Source organism: Musa acuminata, chromosome BXJ3-1 (assembly GCF_036884655.1).
Source record: "Musa acuminata AAA Group cultivar baxijiao chromosome BXJ3-1, Cavendish_Baxijiao_AAA, whole genome shotgun sequence".
Lineage (NCBI taxonomy): Eukaryota > Viridiplantae > Streptophyta > Magnoliopsida > Zingiberales > Musaceae > Musa > Musa acuminata.
The window spans coordinates 6610282-6633299 of record NC_088349.1 but is presented as its reverse complement, the minus strand read 5'-3'; the positions used below and the strand labels follow the sequence as shown (position 1 = coordinate 6633299).

General features: G+C 34.6%; 3 protein-coding genes across 6 annotated transcripts; all 3 read left to right on the top strand.

Annotated features, from left to right (window-relative positions):
* LOC103983710 (uncharacterized) lies at positions 1-6679 on the top strand. Its single transcript, XM_009400983.3, has 3 exons — positions 1-142; positions 5267-5334; positions 5870-6679. Exons 2-3 carry the CDS (start codon positions 5269-5271, stop codon positions 6464-6466), a joined length of 663 nt encoding a protein of 220 aa, XP_009399258.2. The 5' UTR covers positions 1-142; positions 5267-5268; the 3' UTR covers positions 6467-6679.
* Positions 6680-7659: 980 nt separating this feature from the next.
* On the top strand, positions 7660-14036 carry LOC135628557 (uncharacterized). 3 transcript variants are annotated; one of them, XM_065135303.1, is made up of 3 exons: positions 7672-7815; positions 7888-8015; positions 13529-14036. In XM_065135303.1, the coding sequence occupies exon 3, from the start codon at positions 13558-13560 to the stop codon at positions 13852-13854; it is 297 nt and encodes a 98-aa protein (XP_064991375.1). In that variant the 5' UTR covers positions 7672-7815; positions 7888-8015; positions 13529-13557; the 3' UTR covers positions 13855-14036. The 3 variants fall into 3 exon arrangements, with proteins under 3 accessions (XP_064991374.1, XP_064991375.1, XP_064991372.1); XM_065135302.1 differs by lacking the exon at positions 7888-8015 and having other exon boundaries at positions 7660-7815; XM_065135300.1 differs by lacking the exon at positions 7888-8015 and having other exon boundaries at positions 7695-7815; positions 13494-14036.
* A 1745-nt stretch (positions 14037-15781) lies between these two features.
* LOC103983727 (uncharacterized) lies at positions 15782-22187 on the top strand. Of its 2 annotated transcripts, none has more exons than XM_065135172.1 (8): positions 15782-15985; positions 17394-17462; positions 18089-18199; positions 18788-18846; positions 18942-19017; positions 20225-20404; positions 21401-21529; positions 21866-22187. In XM_065135172.1, exons 1-8 carry the CDS (start codon positions 15911-15913, stop codon positions 22025-22027), a joined length of 861 nt encoding a protein of 286 aa, XP_064991244.1. In that variant the 5' UTR covers positions 15782-15910; the 3' UTR covers positions 22028-22187. The 2 variants fall into 2 exon arrangements, with proteins under 2 accessions (XP_064991244.1, XP_009399279.2); XM_009401004.3 differs by having other exon boundaries at positions 15783-15985; positions 18767-18846.
* The last annotated feature ends 831 nt before the right edge of the window (positions 22188-23018 follow it).

Sequence of the window (23018 nt, the reverse complement as noted above, 5' to 3'; positions counted from 1 at the left end):
ACCGCCCATCCTCTTCCGGATTCCCAACCACGTCATCTCTCTCCCTCTCTCTCTCTCGGTGGATCCCCTTCGTTCCTTCCTCATCTCCCTCTCGCGCACATCACTAACGCTTGCTCTAAAGCTTTTCGCACACCTCCGCAAGGTAAGCATCCCCTCGCTCGCTCTCTCCCCCTCGATCAGAAATTAAAAATCGCACCTTTTATTCCATGTGCAGTAGATCAAGAAACATGTTGCTTTTTGATGATTGCTGCACAAAGCTGTTTGGTCGTTTCATCTTTCCCATTCAATTAGTTATTCTGATCGGGCGAGCTTCATCTCCGCCTTCCCTTTTTGTTTCTTAAAGTATTCTTCTTCCTCCTCCCTTCGACGTGAAATCCGTCTGAGATTTGTTAGATTATGTTGTTTGCTGTTCGCCGGTTTTCGTCACGTGTGATAAATTTATATGATTTTTGATGATTGATGGGATGATTAGACTGATACCTTGTGGATCGTTTGGGTATAGAGAGTGAACAGCTTGCCGGATTTGCCACGTTATTTTTGGTTATCATTGTGGGGGGGGATTTTGTTGCCTATAGATGCCCCTGATTAGCTGCTGAACGAGACCGACTATTTGGTAATAACTCAGTAGCTGAATTCGTTCAGGGTACAAGATAATACAATTTGTTAGGAAAAGTAACAATATATGACTGTATGACTCTGAATTGAGCAGTGAAAGATACTCATATAGATGGAAGTGTGCGTGCGTGAGAGCGGGCCTTGGTACAATGGTAAGATTGCTCCTTTGCAACTTGGGAGATCAGAGTTGGAGTCACAAAAATAATATTTTCAAATAATTAAAGGTCAGGCTGTATATATATCCTCCCCAGACCTCACATTGACAGGAGTCTCATGCACTGGGTACGCCGTTTTTAAGTGTGCGTGCATCCTATCTTTCAAGGAAGATTCTGGAATCTGATAGCTTGAATGAAACTATTCCTTTAGTTTGATCAACTGTGATGTTAAGATTGATGATTGTATCCCACCAAATTGGTTGATAATCTTGACCATCTTGTAAAACTATGTAACTTGTCATAGAGTGACTAACAAGATACCTGTATACGGTACAAATTTCCTGTTTTACATAATTATGTAATTGATATGAAATTAAAATTTTGGATTTAGGTTTTAAAAGAAAAAAAAACCTTTACTTACTGACTACCTGTTCAAGAAGAATACAATTGCTGCTAACCTTTGTGTTTTTTAGATGACTAGTGAAGATTGATCAGTATGCTGGTGCCAAATTCATGATGTTTATGGTTTCACTTTTGATTAAGGAATTTTACATGAGTGATTAATGGTGCAATGAGAAATATTTCTACACATATGGTTTATTTTGTAAGAGTTACTGCTAAGTTAGTTTTATGTCATTCCTACAAATTCATGATAGTTGATTTGCTTTTCATCATCATTATGTTATTTAACCTTAACTTTAGGATCTTCAATAACTAATTCCTATAATTTTGATTTTCTTGAAAATAAATATTAAAATGAAAATTTCTTGTTATGTTATTTAGTCAGTGACTGATTGATCATTGACATTGATGCAAAATGTGGACCTATTCAGTTTTCTCTTGCTTATTTGTCATGTATTTCGTTTGTTCTTATTTCTTTAATTTGATCAACTTACTATTTACTATCAACTAGATATTAGAGTGGACTTTCTTTTCTAGAGATTTTTGTGAGTTTTATCTTATCATCTTACTCTAGATTAAATTTCAACGAACTATATTAGTCAATTATTTGTTCTGTTTCTGCTTTTTTCTTCACTAATTCATTATCAAGATTTACACATCATTGAAAATTTATTTATTTATTATTCCTGTGAAACATGTATGCAATTTTAGTAAATCGAAAAATAGGCAGGAGAATATAGTTGAGTTAAATAAACAAGAATTTTTTTAAGTAAAAGCTTTAGGTATCTTGGATCAATTATTCAACAAGTTGGAGAGCTCGATTAAGATATTATTCATAGAGTAAAAACAAAATGATTAAACTAACGAGGGGCTTCAGGAGTCTTGTATAATCATTAAAGACTTTTGAGATAAAAAAAAATTATAAGACAATTGTGAGACCAATAATGCTTTATGGATTTGAGTGTTGGATAGTTAAGAAAGAACATATACAAAAAAAATATATTTATGAGTTGAGAATGTTGAGATAAATGTGTGAAACTACTAAGAAATATAGGAAAAGAAATACTTTTATTTGAGAACAAGTAGTTATTGTTTCGATCAAGGATAAGATGAGAGAATATCGATTAAGATGATATGAGCATGTGCTTAAGTGATATTCAGATACAGTAGTTAGAAGCAGTGAAATGATTAATGTTAGTGGTACGAGAAGAGGTAGAGAAAGATCTAAAAAGGCTTTAATAGATACTATAAATAAACATTTAAGTATTTTGAACTTAACTAAACATATGATTTTTTATAAATCTCAATGAAGACAAAAGATCCATATAGCTGATCCCAAATAGTTAAGACTTACGATTTTGTTATTATTGTTGTTGTATTGTTCTTGTGCAACATGTGGGATTAATTATACAATAGGAGGGAAATGATTGTCTTGGATACACGATGGTATTCTCTTATTTTATTTATATTTCAGGAAAAAAAAATTTTAGTAGACTTTGAAGGGGATGCTCTATTATGAAATTGAAATAAGTAAAACCACTATGAGTTGAGATGTGGGGAAAATTAGCAATAACAATAAGAAAAATAAGTTCATATGCATTACCTATTGCCTGACACCATGTCGGACGTTGTAGTGGCTCAATTAAGTTTCCTTATTCTAATTTATTTTTTAATACAGTCACAAAAAATGTTATGAAGTAGAAAATAACTTTATGTAATGGATGAGCACAAATAGAAAAGTTTGGGGTTATGAATGAAAGGTTAAAAAAAGAAAAAAAAGGCATTTAGAAATGAAAAGTGCTAAAAAAAATAAAGCTATAAGATAATAAGTGCCAAGCCACTTAAAGCAGCCTTTTCATGCATATGAAACCATTGTAATCTTTCTATTCACATTATAGTGACCTTTTTTTGAAATAAAAATTGGATTAGCACTTGCTTGACTTCTATAAGACTCCATTATGTATTAAACTAATTAATTATGATCTTTCAATACTTATCAACTCTTCGATCTAGGAATGATGGTTGCTACAGGGAAGTTGGGAAAAGCCATATTTGACTAAGGAGTGACACCCAATGCATGAGTCTTTCAACAATGTAGGGCTTGGTGAGGGTTAATGTAACCAGCCTTACCCTGCAAGCAAGGAGGTTTCAACTTTCAATGTCTCGAATCTTGGTTACATAGGTCGAGAAACAACAATTCTATCATGAAGTTAAAATTCACCCTTAGAATTTTGATCAAGAAGTAAAGCTCCATAGATCATTTATTCAAGGTTCATTTAGGGAATACAAGAGTAAGATAAGCATTTATTTTTGTTTCAAGTTCTTTGTTGGATGTAAATTCCATTTAAACATTTCTATTTCCATGCAGCGATGTCATTTGCCAAGTACCTTGTGCAGAATTATAATACAAATAAAAATTAGAATATTGTTGGAGAATCCTCTTTCCGTTACACTTGACATTCTTTCTTTCCTTGGTCTATCTTCTTACAAACATGCTTTGTTTTTCCACACATTCTTACTTCTAACTTTATTAATAGAGTTATGATATTTAGGAGGGGTGATTTAAACTCTCTGAGAGTGCCTCTATTCATACATCTGGGTTGGTTAGTGTATTGTTACACAAGTGATAGGTCTCAGGTTTGAATCCACATGTGAGCGTCATATATGCCATTTGATGTAATGGAACATTCTTCCATTTTTTTTTAACAATGTGAAATAGCTTTTTCATCATTTCATTGGAAGAAGCTAATTGTACAGTTTACTTTACCCACAGTTTTTAGATATGTAAAGCTGTGTCGGACGCACCAAATAGCATTCTAGGGTTAACTGAGAATGTTTATTGTACACTGACTTGCTATTTCCGCAGAAATGCTTATTGTGTCCTTCAAAGAATTAGAAAGATGATATTCTGTTTGAAATTTGTCAATACAGGTTGATTAACCATCAACCTTGAAGATGCCATTTGATATTGTGTCTAAACCAAGGGCAGATACATTTAGGAGTGTTGCCGTTGGTGAATGGTATGAGTTATTTCTTTAGTTATTCAAGCACAAATTAGAATGATAAAAACAAGATACAAAAGGGCTGTGCAGAAGGAGACAATTAGAGGGGTTAACCATGGATTATATTTTTCTGCAATACAAATAATATGTACATAGGAAAAACGTGTCTGAAGGCAATAAAGATTAAAAAGTTCCCATTATTTAGTTTAACGACATTTGGTTTCTTCTAAAGTAATTCTGTAGGAGTTTCGAAGCATTTATTCTTGTCAAACTCCATAAGTGACTAGTAGGACGTCACATGGTGGAAAAGACTGAAGCAAGACACAACTGAGGATACACAAATTTGGAGAAATGAAACTCATAATGAAAACATTAATTTCCCTTGAAGTCTTTTTTACCTTCATGTGGATTGATTTGTAGCCGTAGGTGATGCATCCATCACCATTCATGGAAGTCATTTTATCTTCTTTTCTTTTGGACAATGTTTGCTTTGCTGTAGAAAACTCAACCAGATTAAAAGGAGACAAAAGCTTTATGACCTGAGAGTTGAAGAAACAAACCTAATAGGAAGTTACTTTTATAAATGTAGATAACCAATTATACATGCATATAATCTGATGTGTATATGTGTGTTTGTGCACTATGAGATGGAGCTTGTGATAGAGTTATTGGAATATCTGCTTTTTGCAATTTGGTTATGATAGAAACTACAACTCTGCAAGGAAATAGGCGATTGAGTTTAACTCTTGTTGTGTGTTTTTCTGGGATCTCAGGCATATATGTATATTTACGGCATACAGTGAAATGCAGCTCGTGATAGAGTTGCTGAAATATCTGGTTTTTCTAATTTGGTTATGATATATTAAAAGCTATGACTGCTAACAAATTAGGAGATTGTCTTTAACCCCTTGTATTGTGCTTTTCTGGGTTTTGATTAAGATTAAAATTTTAATTTCTGGACAGTCAATTGTTGTTGGAGTGCAGGTCTTTTAGCTCTTCCCTTGTAGTTATTTTCCAACGAAACCTATCTATTTTTCCTTGTTATTGCTTTCTTTATCATTTTTCTCAACGTTCACTTGTCTGTTTGTTTAGGAATGTTGGGGCGATCATCAGCAGTGACTTTACCGACCCATGAATACTCAGCATACTGCTCTCTCTTGGTACATCCTTTTTTGCGACTTCCTTCTCATTTGATATTAACTTTTGCCTCATTGTTGCATATCGTAGAGAGAGAAATTTATCAATAATTAAATAGGACAAACCTAGTGAATGAGTTTTCTGCCAATATGCATCTGGGGAGAGTTAATGTATATGCATCATCTCTACCGATATTACACCTAGGGAGGATCAACATACTCAACCTTCCTTACAAGTAGAAATGATATTTCTGTGATTTAAACCATAACAAGAAGTAGAAAATCACTTATGACAGTTTATGTTATAAATTAATTAAACTAAAATGAGTTTGCATCGTTGTATAAGAGCTATTTTCCTCCCTCATCTGAGTCCTGCTATCTAGAAGATTAACTTTGGCCATTTGTTTGAGACATGCATGGCAGTCAAAAGACTCAAAACAAAGTGTCTGATATATTAATTTATCTGTGTACCAATTGTACCACTTATCATATTACTAGTGTTTAATCAAATCTGTTACATATATGATATTTTGACTGTCATAAATTTGCTTTTTTCCAGTTGGATACTTCAATTCCAATACCAAATTTGGTGCTGCCTATATGTAAATCATCATGTGGATTCAGGCCCATTGTTCAAATGAGTGCAAGCCGAAACAACAGTTGTAATTTAAGTTGCACTTCGAACAAGTGGAGGATACACTCAGTTGAACAGGTCCAAGCAGTCCTATTAGAAGACGAACAGAAGAAAACATGGGAGACGTGCACAGAAATACTCTCCACATTAAAATTTTCGATCGAGGAAGCAGACTCCATTCTCAAAAAGGCATTTGGCTGGGTTCATTCACCCTATTGGGGGGAAGAAAGAAGCAAGGAAGTTCCAAAGGTACAAAAGGTAAATGAGATGTTGGATTACATCAAAGGTTTGGGCCTTAATGATGAGGACCTATACAAAATACTGAAGAAGTTTCCTGAGGTGCTTGGATGTAGTCTAGTTGATGAAGTCCAGACGAACATTGACATGCTGGAGAAGGATTGGGGAATCAAAGGGAAAGCTCTTCGTAATCTTCTTATTAGGAATCCCAAAGTTTTGGGCTACAATGTGGATTGTAAGGGAGACTGCATGGCTCAGTGCACTAGATGTTGGGTTCGATTTTAGAACAGTGATGAAGGCTACAAGTAGCCAATTGTCTTGCAATGTGTCTGTATTCTTTCAACCTTTCCCATGCCACATCATAGTAGTTATTTTAAAATGTTATTATGAGATTTGGGTACACCTTTAAGATGGAAATTTAATATGAGTATTCTTCATGAAGCTGTATTGGAAACCAAAAGAAGCAATAAAGACCAAGCATTCAATTTAGATTTTCAAGTACTTTTATCGATATAATTATTAGTGTTATATGTTTTAAATCTCGATCTAATAGTGATATTCGTAGTAAATTAGATTGACAGAAAATTTATATTATGATTCATTCATAAGTTTGTGTACATCAAATGTTGATACATTGGTACATATCAGAGTCTCTAAAAAAATCTAAAAAATTAAAAAGATAAAAAATAAACAATCAATATAGGAAGTGATACATGTCCTGTATCCAACGTATATAGGACATGTTACCTTGTTTTATATATCAAAATCTCTTAAATATCATAAATATTGTTCATACCAAGGTCCGTCATACCGTATCGTACCGGAGTTTCGACCCGGACTCGGTATGGTACGATATCAGTATACCGAGCGGTACACCAGAGCGTACCGAGCGATACACCCTGGTGTACTGATACTATAGCAGTGTTACAGTGTAGTACTGTAGCGGTACAGGGTCGTCCGCGTACCGAGTACCTGGCGGACCGGTACATACCGCCCGATACGATCGGTACGCTTCGGTACGACAAACACTGGTTCATGCTATATCAAATCACAGTTATAAATCTTGATTGATATTACTAATGGTTTGATGATATATACCATCCAATATCATTTAAACAAAATACTGCAAAAACTGAAGAGGAATTAAAAATGTTATTACCTCACCTTCTGCTGCACTGTCTCTGTTTCATATAATTTACCAAAATAACCACCTTGACCCTACTATAGAATTGGCCCTTATCTCATGTAATTGACTTAAGTTTCCTATTCGTCTCTATCGAACCATTACGCGTTTACACATTTGACTTGGCGTCAACGAACCTTAGCTCATGCAAACAAGAGAAGTCCCAATAAGTGTTGCATGTCTGGTCCACTAAACCCACGACAAAGGCACGAGTCGGAAGACGTGTCGCGTTTCCAGCAGGGTGGCTTAAATCGTTTCTTGAGTCGTTCCATGAATCACCGTCGATGTACGCAAATGGGTTACAATCGTCTCGTGGCGGCCCTTCCTTTTCCGGATCCCCACCCACGACAAGTCTCTCTCTCTCTCTCTGGATCCCCTTCGTTCCTTCCCCATCGCTCGCGCTCGCACATCAGTGACGCTCGCTCGAAAGCTTTTCGCACGCCTCTGCAAGGTAAGCATCCCCTCGCTCGCTCTCTCCCCATTGATCAGAAATTAAAAATTGCACCTTTTATTCCATGTGCAGTAGATCAAGAAACATGTTGCTCTTTGATGATTGCGGCAGAAAGCTGTTTGGTCGTTTCATCTTTCCGATTCATTAAGTTATTCTGATCGGACGATCTCCATCTCCACCTTCCTTTCTTGTTTCTTAGAGTATTCTTCTTCCCCCTCCCTTCGACGTGAAATCCGTTTGAGATTTGTTAGATTATGTTGTCTGCTGTTCGTCGGTTTTCGTCACGTGTGATAAATTTATATGATTTTTGATGATTGATGGGATGATTAGACTGATACCCTGTGGATCTTTTGGGTATAGTGGGTGAACAGCTTGCCGGAGTTGCCACATTATTTTTTATTGATAATTGTGGCGGAATTTTGTTGCCTATAGATGCCCCTGATTAGCTGCAGAGCGAGACCAACTATTTGGTAATAACTCAGTATCTGAATTCGTTCATGGTACAAGATAATACAATTTGTTGGGAAAAGTAATAACATATGACTATATGACCCAGAATGTTAGAGGAAAAGATGGATATTATTACATAATTGAGCAGTGAAAGATATTTATGTAGACGGAAGTGTGCGTCCATGGCGAGCCTTTGTACAACGATAAGATTATTCCTTTGCAACCTGGAAGACCAAGGATAGAGTCACGAAAATAGTATATTTAAACATTTTAAGATAAGACTTAGTACATTGATCCTCTCCGGATCCCATATTGGCGAGAGCCTCATGCATTTGGATACGCCCTTTTTTAAGTATTTCAAGAAAGATTCTAGAATCTGATAGGTTGATTGAAACTATTCCTTTAGTTTGATCAACTCTGATATTAAGATTGATGATTGTATCCCACCAAATTGGGTGATAATCTTGACCATCTTGTAGAACTGTGTAAATTTGGCACCCTTAATCACTCATGTGAAATTCCTTCATCAGTCATTGCTAAGTTAGTTTTATCAACTCTAAAATATGTTTTCATTTTGGTAAAGTGTGGGCGATAGCTGATTTTCTTTTCATCATCATTTTGTTATTTAACCTTGACTTTAGGACCTTCAATAATTAATTCTTATATTTGTATTTTCTTGAAAAGAAATGTTAAAATTATTTTTTTTATGTTATTTAGTCATTGATCATTGACATTGATGCAAAATGTGGACCTATTCAATTTTCTCTTGCTTATTTATCATCTATTTCATTTGTTCATATGTTCTTTAATCTGATCAAGCTTACTATTTACTATCAACTAGATATTAGATTGGACTCTTTTTAAGATATTTTTATGAGTTCTATCTGACTATCTTACTCTAGATTAAATTTCAAGAGTCTTGTGTGATCATCGGAGATTTTTGAGATTAAAAGAAAAATTTTATAAGATAGTTATGAATCAATAATACTTTATAGATCTGGGTGTTGGATAGTTAAAAAAATATATAAAAAAATTATGTTATCGAGATAACAATGTTAAGATGGATGTGTGGAGTTCCTAGGAAATATAGGAAAAAAAATTTTATTCGTGAATAACTATGTATCGTTTCGTTAGAGAATAAGATGAGAGAAAATAGTTTAAAATTATATGGGCATATGTTTAGGAGGTTTCCGAATGTGATAGTCAGAAAATATGAAATGATTAATCTTAGTGGTACTAGAAGAGGTAGAGGATGACCTAAAAAAACTTTAATAGAAACTATAAATAAAGATTTAAGTACTCTGAACTTAATTAAACATATAACTTTTTATAGATCATAGTTTAGACAAAAGATCCATGTAACTGACCCCAAATAGTTGGATCTTATGGCTTTGTTGTTGTTATATTATTCTTGTACAACATGTGACACTAATAATACTATAGGAGGGAAATGATCGTCTTGGATTCACTACGGTATTCTTTTATTTTATTTATAGCTCAAGAAAAAAAGAAAATTTTAGCAGCCTTCGAAGGAGATGCTCTATTTTGAAATTAAAATAAGTAAAATCCACTATATGTTGGGGTGTGGGGAAAATTAGCAATAACAATAAGAAAAATAAGATCATATGCAGTACTTATTGCTTGACACCATATTGAATGTTGTAGTGGCTCAGTTATGTTTTCTTATTCTAATTTACATTTTACTACAGTCACAAAAAACATTATGAAATAGAAAATAACTTTACGTAATGGACGAGCACAAATAGAAAAGTTTGGGGTAATAAATGAAGGATTAGAAAAGAAAAAAGACATTTAGAAATGAAAAGTGCACAAAAAATTAAAGCTAGTGCCAAGCTACTTAAAGCAGCCTTTTCATGCACATGAAGCCATTATAATCTTTCTGTTCACATTATAGTGACCTTTTTTGGAAATAAAAATTGGATTAACACTTGCTTGACTTCTATAAGACTCCAGTATATATTTAACTAATTAATTATGATCTTTTAATACTTATCAACTCTTCGATCTAGGAATGATGGTTGCTACAGGGAGGTAGGGAAAAACCATATTTGACCAAGGAGTGACACCCAATGCATGAGTCTTTTAACAATGTAGGGCTTGGTAAGGGTCAATGTAACCAGCCTTACGCTGCAAGTAAGGAGGTTTCAATTTTCAATGTCTCGAATCTTGGTTACATAGGTCGAGAAACAGCAATTCTATCATGAAGTTAAAGTTCACCCTTGGAATCATTTAACTAGATTCCTTATGTGATCCCATATCAAGAAGCAAGATCATCATGATAATCGTTAAACTACCTATATCTCTCTCAAAATTAGGGTTACAAATTACAATAGAGCTTCAGCCAAGCCGCTGAAAACTTGAAATGATGCTGAAGCTTGAGTCGATTTATTTTAGGAGGGTCATAGCTCGGACTAGGTTCAACTTGTTAATAGTTTGTTTATCTTTTAAATAACTTGTACTCTATCTCAAGCATGAATATGAAATGAGCCGTCAAGCTGAAGTTGTTAAAAAAACTACAATTGTTTCAAAAAGATTAAAAAAAACTGAATTGGTAATACATATTTTCCAAAAAATAAACACACAAAAAAAAATAAAGACTACAACAAAATCAACAATAAGTATATGCAATACATATCTGGATAATTTCAGATACATATGGTTCATCATCAAACCATTATATTTTGCATTCTCATTCCTTCTCAATTCCTACATTATTATGCACATTCAATTTATATAGCATCATTGGTTCTCATTCTTAAAGATTGATGCAACAATCAGTAAAAAGAAATGTGTTTGTTGCATTTGTATGGCAAACTTAAAATTGGGCTTTCAGTTTTTCAATAATTTAATTAACAATAGCTATATATGTCATGTACATGTCTTTTTATTGATCTATACCCCATATAAATTATATTATCTAGTGAGAACATTAGCATGTATAGATGCTGTAGCTTAGGAGTTCTCATAAGTGTGGCCATGGTAAGATGATAAACAGTCGTCCATCATTTTTAGTTTGCTTACTGGAAGTTCCTTAATTAGATTATGCAACCTCTTCACCTAGGCTTCTACTTTGAAACTCATGGAGACATACTTACACTTAGACTGCTACTTTGTAACTTGTGGAGACTGAATGACTTGGTCAATGTTGAATATTTATTGATCTACAAGTAGTTGATTATGCTTTTTATTGTTATACAGTAATTGATTATTTTTTGGGATCTTTCAGAATTCAGATTAATATCATTGGTTGAAGGTAGTAGAAGGGGTCTTCGGTTAAGGTTTTATGCTTTCAATCTATTTTTTTCTATGAAGTGTTCCTCAGATTATCAGTCCAAGATCAAAACCAATTTAAAGATGTTGGATCACTGCCTCTAGTCGCAAAGAAGCTTTAAGTATAGATATTATCCAAGTAAATGTTCATGAATGCCATTGCTAGAATACTTCTTAAATTATTCAGATGCCCTCCTGGACCTTATTTTTTTTTTATTTATATATTGATATAACATAAAGTTGGTATAAGAAATATAAGAATATTAAAGAACTTGAGAATACAGCATTTCTATGGGGTATTATGGGAAAGATTTTGGAAAATGTGTTAGTTATCCTGTTATGATGTAAGCTCATAAGCTTTAGATGGTAGAATATTTGAAAGGGCTTACACAATGCACTGAGACTCCCGCCAATACAGGATTTGAGGATGGTCAATACACGCAGCATTACCTTTAAATATTTAAAGATGGTATGATATTAGAAAGAATCTTTTTTAATAATGTCACCAAAATATCTTAAATTTTGAAGTCTGAGCATTGTTGATACAAAAAAGATATATCAGGGGATACTTGAACCGAAGATTCTTTTAATTAGCTAATGTGTTTACTAAATGTTTTATTGTTTATCCGGATGTGGGTATTGTGATAACTGATAAGCTCTTATCACTATTAGCAAGGTTTGCCATACCGAATCGTACCGCTCGGTACGGCCGGTACGTATCGGTCCGACAGGCCAGCGATACACGGACCGCCCGGTACCGGTCCGCACTGTAGCAGTGCAGCAGTACAGTGCACTGTAGCAGTACAGTGCTCGGTGCACCTGGGTGTACCGCTCGGTATACCGTACCGTACCGATACCGAGACTAGGTCGAAATACCGGTACGATACGATATTGCGAACCTTGATTATTAGTATAGTTGGATGGATCAAGTTGGCGACTTGAATTGCCAAGGGGAATATTCACAGCTAAACAACATCGGTTTCATAACTGTATTAACTCATCCTTCAAATTAACATACAGTTCAAATTACCCTGGTTATTTAAATTACCAATTTCTGTATTGGTAAATTAACATACAGTTCAATTTAAATTAACATGTAGTTCAAATTAACAGTTGAGGAGCAGAGTATTGACCCTAACATAATAATTTGTTTACCAAAAATCCAGTTTCCTATTTTTGATAATTTTAAGAAATTCTGCTTAGAAAATGAAGAGATACCTGGAGGAAACTTACATAAGAAACAAAAAGGATAGATAAATAATTATGGTAGTTGGTCTTCTGTCTTCTGAAGGATTGAGGTGGCTAGCATAAATATCCTTTTCTTAAATGATATGAATGTTTCATATGTGTTTGAAATCATTTAAATAAAAGAAGAACCCCTGATAAATCCTTTTAAAATGTTGTACCATGCATAAAGGGGGAAAAGAAAAAGGCAGTCTAGAATACATTCTGAAGGGTTTAGACATATAGTTCCTTGATATTCATCCCATCCCCCTAGAATCAATGTGTTAAATAGTTGGCCAATTAGGCACAAGAAAATATGACATTTTATCAGAAAAAAGATAAAATCTTCTAATCAAAGTCATCCAGATTTCAGTAGTTGTTTTAATAGTTCTCTTTGAAAAACATGTTATAGTTTCATATTTCTCGTTTGTACTTTATCGAGTTCTGTTCCCCCAAAAATTTATCCTTGGCTTCACACTGATAAAATATCATATGACTTCACAAACTGTTGACTTCACTATTAATTTTGTTTTTTTTATTTTTTTATAAAATAAAACTTTCCATGAAACACATAAGGAAAGAATCTGCAGATATCATGAATGCAAATCACTGTCTTACTGCAGAATGAACTCGGTGAAAATTATTGTGTTCTCTGTTGGTACCACTTGGTGATTTTTTACATCTATTTAAATGCCTACTAACAATTGTGCTAGGTTACCACAGTGACAATTGTCCTATGTTATGATAGTTTCTGCTGTGGCCATCTGTATCTCCGCAATGAGTTTAGCTTGTCTTGTGTGCCATAGCATGGATAGTCCATCACGATCCTTTAGGAGTTACTCTGTCTCAAGTTCAGAAGATGAGGGCCGATGTGCTGCAGTTACCTGCTTAATTCGGAAGGTCACCGTCGCCACTGGGACGGCTAATGCCATTTCAACATCCAAAGTGACACCATTCCCCTTGATGGCAACGGGTCAAGGAATGGCAGGAACTCCACGCCTCCTCCGAAGCCGAGCTGTGAGTAGGGACCTAGTTAGAGACTGGAATTTTGATCAACTTCATGTGGAGGGCTAGAGGTGTAGAAGGGCTTATCAGTATTCCTTGAGAGGGATAGATTGTTAGTTTGGCCACTGTTGTATATTTCATGTTGGACATATCTAAGTCCTGCTACGTTGCTTTTCTTACACTGGTTTCTTGTTCTATATGATGACTTGGTGCAGGTATTAATCAAATAATGTATGCTAATCTGTTCAATATCTCTATAGATGTTGAGTTGTGTGCTGTCTGTTGATTGTTCTCCGAAATATTAAACTGCCTAAAAAAGTTTGAGATAGGACAATGTCTTGGCAGGCTGCTATGTACTGTGTTATTATATAGTGGTTAGACACAAGCTGTTCTGCTGCTTGAGTTTGGTAATTATCCTTCTTTTTCCCAATTTAATTATTCTATTAAGCTTTCAACAGTCTATGAAAGAACCTAAGAACCTAAGCAGGTGTTAAATTGAAATTTGATTGTCTGAGAGATACTGATTCAAAACGAATTGATGTTCTATTCTGCATTTGTCTCTTGTCGATATCGAGAGTAACCAAATCCAAGAGGTGTTGGGTCTCGCAAAATTGTGTCAGGGCGCATCGAATAAAATCCTTCTCATGTTTAAGCTAGTTTAAGGGTTGAGGTGTCAGTCAAATATTAAGAGTGACAAAGAAAACCATTGATTGAATGAGAGTTTTTCAATGTGTTTTGAAATGCACTAGAGGGCCTTTTATAGTGTGACTTAGAAATTGTTATGCTTACCGACATGAGTTGATATTGGGAATGATTTTATCGTATTTTTCAAATAAGGCGAAAATGTATTGTGCTAAATTCGAGTAACGATAGGCACGATATAATCGATAACATATAGAAAATGAAACCTGATAGCTGCATAGTATAAAAATGATGAAGATATGATATTGAGATGTCGATCACTTAGCATTAAGGTGTCAATCATATGATGTCAAGATGTTGGTCACGTAACACTGAGGTATTTGTAAAGTCATTATTTGAGCTAATTACAATATGTAATTAGCTACCTTTAACATCTCAATATCTATATTTTCAAAAATTACATTGTGATCTATATACTTACGAAAGTGAATTATTTAATCATGTTTCTCCTCATGTTGTTTTCTTTGTTGATGAAAATACCACACGTGTTCAGTGGTAAACAAAAGTAAACTAGAGTAAGCACATGCTCGCTTAGTATTAAACTTTATGATACTTTTGTCAAAAAAGTTGATGATGTAAGAAGAAACGAGATTAAATGTTTTACTTTCATAAATACAGAGATTCCAATGTAACCCTTAAAAATATAAAGATCAAGATATTAAATATAGCTAATTATATGGGATAATATATAATTAGTCCATTATTATTTCCTATAGCCTTGCACGACTTAGATGTTAATGAATTCTATCATTCCAAATAACCTAAGTACAAAAAAAAAAGTTCATTTCAAGTAACTATTAAGAAGACTCGAAACTTTATTTAATGTAAGCATTAAATCGAGTAAAACAATAAAAGGACATTTAAGAGAAACTTTAAACTTCAAATATAATTAACTTGTGAAGGCTATAGCTTCTATAGTTTTTTTTCTTTCTTTAATCCATAGTTAAAATCAACCTCATTTGCTCTAACTTAAACTTGATATAGAACTTTGGCAGACTCAATCATTTATTCTTAAATTTTAAAATAATTTTTACAAAAAAAGTTTTAAAAAAATAAAAATCTTACTAATGAAAATAAATTATTATTTCTTTATAGTAATTATTTTGAAGCCCACAAAAGGATCATTCCATCTCATGTCAAAGGGCTGTTCTTCTATTATTCTAATATATATATATATATATATATATACACACACACATTAGAATATAAGGCAAATAGTAAATACGAAATTGATTATCTATCGTGTCCTCGGAATCATCTGATAAAAGAAATATTATTTTATTTAAATGTCGAGGGTCACAAATTAGAAACGAAGAGAATACAAGAACCAAAATTTTGGGTTCCTCCCTTAACCTACGAATCTCCCCGAAGGGGCGGAGCGAATCGAGAGCAAAAGCCCGAAGAGAAAATACAGAGGGAAAAGATGCAAGGGGCCGAGGATTTAAGCATCGAAGATCTAGCTTCCAATGTCTCCACATACAAAGATCAGCTACGCGAGGTCCGATTTCGGCTTCTCTGTTTCTTTTCTGGATATTATTGTTCTTAGACTTCCCAAGGTTGGTGATTTTATTATATGCTGGCCTTGGAGGTAATCGCTTCCGTGCTATTAGGGTTTCCATGTTCATTGCGCTATGGTCTCTCGTTTCGCAGTCTAGGTTGTAATCGGGTTCTCCGTCTTGTAGGTTTTCGTGTATTCAAGATATCTTCTTTAGGGTTTCGCGGGTGTGGTATCTGTAGACTCAGGGGATTTGCTTTTAAAACATGTCTTTTGTTTGAACGTATAAGTAATCGGATTTTCTATTTGCTTGAAATTTTTTATTTTTTATTTTTTTGTTGTTTCAAGTGGTTGCTGCAAGCATAGAACCATGCATTCAATTGATTTCAGCTGTTCTATGCACTTGTTTGTTATTGTGCACATTTCCACTGGATCAATCTGGCTTGATTAGTGGACCATAGAAACTTTAATCTTCTATGCAAGTAATTAAGCTAGGTGTTACAGTTGTTAATAGTTTGAATGGCTTATAATTTTACACTAGACAAAAACAGTGTAGTCAGATACATTTACTGATGCATCGGAAAACATGAATTATTTTGTAAGATCCAAAATACATGTTTGGCTAAAATTTAGATCATAGACCTTTTTCACCATCTCCATGAGGATACACAGATATTTTATTTCACCAGTGAGAAAACCAGATACTGTTCAAGAAATGGAACATGGTGTAGGGGCACTGTGTTTTTGTACGAGTGTGCATACTGTTTGTATCTAAGGTTGCTATTGCTAGCTGCCTAATTTAACAAAGTTTGTTGCTTGAGATAAACACAGAGAATTGTATTTTACCATGTGGAGAATATGGAACATAGCAAAGAAAGTCATGTTGAAACCATTTAGGTATGTTTCCCAAAGCATGTAGTTTGCATGACGAACTTTTTTGGATTATGTTATGCATTATCCATCATGTGATGATGGAAGTTGAGGGATTCCATTGGGCCCCTTCAACAGTTACTCAAGGCAACAATATGTGCCTAATTCTTACTCTTTAACCTGGTCTCTCAACTTTGCTGGCATTTTTTTCAGAAATAAGATGTTTTAACTGTAAGTGTTTATTCAATTCCTTGATTATTTTTGGGAAAGTTATTATTGGCTTATTGCAGATATTCTTGTACATATTCCAGAAAATTTTTCTTTTTTTTATTATTCAATGTATTACCAGCTCATGTCAGGTGCCATTTTAGTTTCCTTTTTGTTTCACTGTGATAAGGATTTTTGTCGGCATCCATGATTGTAAGACTTCTTATGCTTGATGATGTAAAATTCACTTTTTTTATTCCTTTGTTTATTTTCCCTAAACATCTTTACAGTTCAACTTGTTCCGGATAAATTGATATTTATCTCTATGTTTCAGGTCAGAAAACTTTTGGCTGATGACCCTGGAAACTCTGAATATGCAGATATGGAAAAGGAGCTTGAAGAGGTAAGCTGCATTGATGCTTTAGTAGTAATTTCTGAAACAATGTATCACCTTAATTGTGAAACATGGATGTTCACCGTATTGACTGCTTGTGGTTCTACGTGAGCTATACTAACTCTCAGCTCTAGTGCAATACAAATATTCATAGCAAGAAAGAATAATGTCTCTTTTTGCCTTATCGTACTTATAAGTTTTCAATACATGCTATTGCTTTGCCATGTGTTCTTCAAGGAACGATAAGATATTTCAAGGATAGCATGATCCGGCTGCATCACGGCGGAGGGTTTTGATGAGGATTTTAGATTCTCTTAACACCTTGAAAGGTGAGAAGGGTGATTTGTTGTAATAGCTCTCTTGTTTGCAGCAGTTGGAGATATATGGGCTATTGTGACCAGAAAAGCAAGAGCTATATGTGAAAGATTGTGTTTTAATATGCCATCACTCTTTTATCTTGGTTTTCTGCAGGTTTTGCCTTTCATAATGGCAGAATACCTGCCTGCTTATGATAACCTGGTTTCAGATGTTCACGCAGCATCCTAAGTCTGAAGCTTTAGATCGAAATGTGGTTTGTCAAGAAAAATAGGTTCCTCCTTTCTATGCTAAATTTAGTGTTACTTTTGAGAATGTAGGTTATTGCACTGACAGAGGAACTCTTGGTGACTGCAAAGCCAGCAGATGCTAACCAGCTTGATACAGATGCATCTCCCCAGGATCAGTTTGGTGGAGCATCTCAGTCGAAGGTGGTAATTCCATCAATGATTTTATCTGGTCAATTATGGTCTTATTTTTCATTTTGCAATTTGTATAACTTCATTAAACAAGTTATCTACTAAATATTGGATAAGGTGGAAATCATATGAAAGTTTATGCATTTATATTTCTGTTATGTTGCATAATATGTCCACAATTTACAAGCTTGAAGTCTTGTATGCTGTTCATCACAAGTATAGTATTGATTCAATTACTTATCCTTCCAGTTCTCTCAATTATGACGTAACTCTTGTTCAGTTGGTCTTGATATGCTCTTGCTTTACGGTGAAGGGCCTAAGTTCACTGTGTTGTTTTATTTTATACATGAGAAACATCAACTTTGCTCTATGGCATATTTTAAATACATGAGAAACATAAAATTTGCCCTATGTCATATTTTAAAATACTTGTTAAATGTTAGTTCTGGTTTATTTCTTCAAACAAATTAACATGATGTTTTAAATTTCTTATCTTTTTAAGAAAATTTTCATGTATGAACTTATTCCTTTGTGTTACCTTCCAGTTTGTCTTAACCAATGCCTGGCATCTTACTTTAGGCATCATATGAACATTCTCAGCCATATGGATTTTCTGCTGGTACTAAAGTTCAAGCGGTTTGGAGTGAGGATGGGGAATGGTATGTATGCCATGATAGGTTTAATTATGTTAGTATATTTTTCTTTCAATTGTTTCACCTATTCTCTTTTATGTGTTGATTAGTTGAATGTTTAGGTATGATGCCACAATCGAGGCTATTACTCCTAATGGGTATTATGTCTGCTATGATGACTGGGGAAACAAGGAGGAGGTATGCAAATTTTTTAGTTGAATTAGATGACTATCCAGAAGTTTTCCCTGAAGCATCCATTTTTTTCCATAATTTATGAATATTTTTTTTGGGTAAAACATTATTAATGGATAGTTTAGAAGACAAGAATTAAAACTTTAAATCCAATTTAAAGTATGTGAATAGAGAATAGATGGTTTAAGAAGCTTTCTGTTCAACAATCTTAAGCGGTTCATGGTTGATGACATTTTATAACTGCCGTCTTGTCGCAGTTTCATACATGTTATATTTATGCTTCTTTTGGTTAATTGAGCACCATTAGAAAGCATTTGCATGAAATAAGTTTTCTTTTGCATTCAGTATAGTTGGAGCATCTTCTTCTCCTATTCATTTATCTTCTCTTTCCATTATTGATGATTTATGTGATCTACATGAAGGGAAATCTTAAAGATCCTGTTCATCATTATGATTTTGCATCCTTGCATCATCTTTTGTACATTGACACCTTGGGCTTGGAGTTGTGTTGTGCCACATTGCGTAGACTTGTTAGAAAGTACAAAACCTTTCTATGCAGGGAAAAATCATAGCCATGTTTCGACTATAAGTGAATATTAATTGTTTCATAAAGCATGCATTGTAAAACATGTTATGTAGCTGCAAAAAGATATTTTGAATAATAATATAATGAACCAAGCCCAATTTTGAAGACGCAAAAGGGCTTTTCCTGGTAAATTCACCATAGTTTTGGGCCTTTCATCTCTCCTTGTCTAAGGTGTGAATTTCACATTACAAATTCTTATTTAAAAAATGTTCTTGTTTCTGTTATGACCAATTTTCAATTGGAACAGAATGTTTATCTCCTATCTTTTAAATACTAAAATTTCTAGTTCATTCTGTGTTGTCAACCATCCTTCCTCTCCTCTAGTGTTTGCTACTTTAAATTGGATGTAATTTGCTAGATTCAATTTATCATGTGTTGAACTCCTTATTCACTTATATCTCCCCGTTTAGCATTTTCCAGTCACTCTACTGTGTTCAACTTAGTGGCATTGTGGAATTTGAACCTTCTGTTCTTGAATTCTTTTGTTTAGGTCTTCTCTATCAAATTGTTTGTGAACAAGGCACCAATTTTTATTTTATTTCTACTATATTTTATCCAATATTGCTTATGTTACCTAAATGAACCACTCTATTAACTTGTGATGATTGCTGTTGATGCTGCATCCAGGTGGATCCTGCTAATGTTCGGCCAGTTGAAGAGGGTGATGCATTGTTAGAAGCTGAAAGAGAAGCTGAGGCTACTCGACAAGCCATCAAAAGGAAAATTGCACAAGCTGCTACAACCGACTTCCAAGCACGTACCTTACCTGCCAAACTTCGTATTGATCCCAATGATCCTGATGACGTGGTAAGTAAATTGACCAGCTGCTCACTATGGTTTCCAGAACCAACTAATTGGGTGTTCTCTAGAGACGAATATTATGTTCATTATACTGCTTGTGCCATTTCTTTGTGTTATAAGATATAATGTCACCCATTTTAATGCCTTTTGGGTCTTTATCTGTAACTAGATATTCTTCTTGATTCACCAGTAATCCTTGTAATATTTGGAATACTAAAACATACTTGTTTCCTAATGCCAGGTCAACAAGAAAATGATGATTACCAAACACAATTTGCTTCTCTCATGAGGAGTATGAAACTAATTAGATAGTAGGCCCTTACCATCTAAGATATGATCTGCTACATACAATTATATGTTGGGCATGTGTAAATTGAATAAAAAGGGCAGTGGTTGTGAAAATGAGTTAAATCTACTGCTGGTGTAATAATTTAGGAATAAAACTGATGTCATCTAATTTGCTTAAACCCATATAATTGTGGAGTTTATGTGAAGATGGAGTTATGTCAATTATACTGCTTGCATATGCCATCTCTTTAATCTTTGGAATAGTAAAACATATTTGTTTCTTAATGCCAGGTCAACAAGAAATTGATGATGATTTGCTTTTTGCATGAGACTGAAATTAATTAAAGGGCAGGTTTGATTACCATCTAAGATATGATCTAGTACATATAATTATACGTTGCACATGTGTAAACTAAAAAAAGAAGGGCCGTGGTGGTAAAAATGAATTACATCTACTGATGGTGTAATTAGTTAGGAATGGAACTTACATGATTTAAATCCTGTTTTTTGTATGGCAAAAAGTTATGTGAAATATGGAGTTATGTGGATTATCATCAGTTGAACTGCCAGTTTCACATTCTTTTCCCCTTATCTTTTGTAGCTTGGAATTTTTCTAAGCACTGTTTCATTGTGCAACAAGTACTTGCTTGTGATTTGCCTGTTCTTTCTTTCAAGCATTTTTGCTAAATAACAGATTCTTGCATGTATTGGCAGAAAGCTTCTAAGCGCAAGAAGATACATGCTTTCAAGTCAAAGGTTCGCAGTGAACAACTAGAAGTTGCACAAAATAAGCGGCAGAATGCATGGCAGCAATTCCAATCCACCAAGGGAAAAACTAAGAAGGTAAAAAATAATCAGGATTTCATTTGTCATATTTGGCTTTTGTTTTGGAGGGCAGGGTTTGATACAACTGTAAAGTTGCTCCTTTGCGACCTGAAAGATTAGGTGTTGAGTCACGGTAATTGCATTTCTCTGTTTAGAGTAGGAATCATGTACATTGACCCTCTCTAGACCCCGAACCTCACATTAGCGGGAGCTTTATGTACTGGTTACGCTCATATTTATGCTTTTCTTTTGTTGCAGCCACTACTCTATTCATCAGTTTCTATGGCAATGCCAGCTCACTTTCATAATGTGCACAATCATTATCAGATTTCAATTGATCTTTTGATGTTGCAGATTGGATTCTTCTCCGGTCGAAAACGAGAAAGTATCTTCAAGTCCCCAGATGATCCTAGGGGCAAGGTTGGTGTTACTGGCAGTGGAAAGGGACTGACAGAGTTCCAGAAGAGGGAGAAGCACTTGCACCTCAAGGGAGGTTCGGTGGATGCAGAGGACTAAGTTTGTGGACTGTTTAGATTGATACTCCTTCCTACCCTCAGCTAAAACAGGGTCTCATGACTCGATGAGGATTCACATGTAGTCTTTTCCAAGTGCACTTGATGCTTTGTTTCTCGACATCATTTTAATTAGTTGGATACGCAGCAGTGCCTTCTTATAACCTTTGGTCGCATAATTAAATTTGCATGTAGATACTCTGGAGAGCGAGGGGTTAAAATTTTTCCTGGTTCGGTTCGGACTGATCGGTATTATGGTTCAACCGGATGTGAACCGGGACATTGATCATCCCATTTTGGATGGTTTGGGCTGGCTTTTTTGTTATCCCTATGATGTCAGATCTGTGTTATTCTTAAACCGAACTGGATGTTGTTTAGGGCTTCGTTTCTTTCTACTGGAACCTGATGTTTTAGGGCTCACAAATGCTTTCAACTGAACCCGATGTTTCGCCCTGGCGCATTCTCCCTCTCTGTACTGTCGTGCAGTAGTTGTCGCCGCCTGCTCGTTAGAGCATTATGGGTGGTGTTATTATTATATTATTGTATATCCATATCATCCTCCTGACATGTCAAGGATGTAAGCGAAGCTTAAAGGTCGATGGGCATCCGAACGAATTATCACCACTACTTGCAAGCAATGAAGCAGCACTACTGCCGAAATGCATATATACCTGTGCGGAGGTAGGATTTAGCACACTGCTTCATCGCCAGACGCAGCAAATGATTTATGTTACGAGAATCGAAGAATAAATCTCCCAGTAGAAGATGGGGTTAATTATATATTACCTATGGTTAATTATCTTTAGCGTTTTGATTCTTATATTTCAAAAAATTATATTGGTATTAAGTGAAACATATAAGTTCATTTATTCTAACGACGTTAGTTTTATTGATGGAAACACAAATACAAAGGGTAAAATGATAATTTTAACGTTCGGTGGCAGACGGTGTCGGTGGTGGCGGACAGAGTCGTCGTTGGCATCAACGTCGATGTA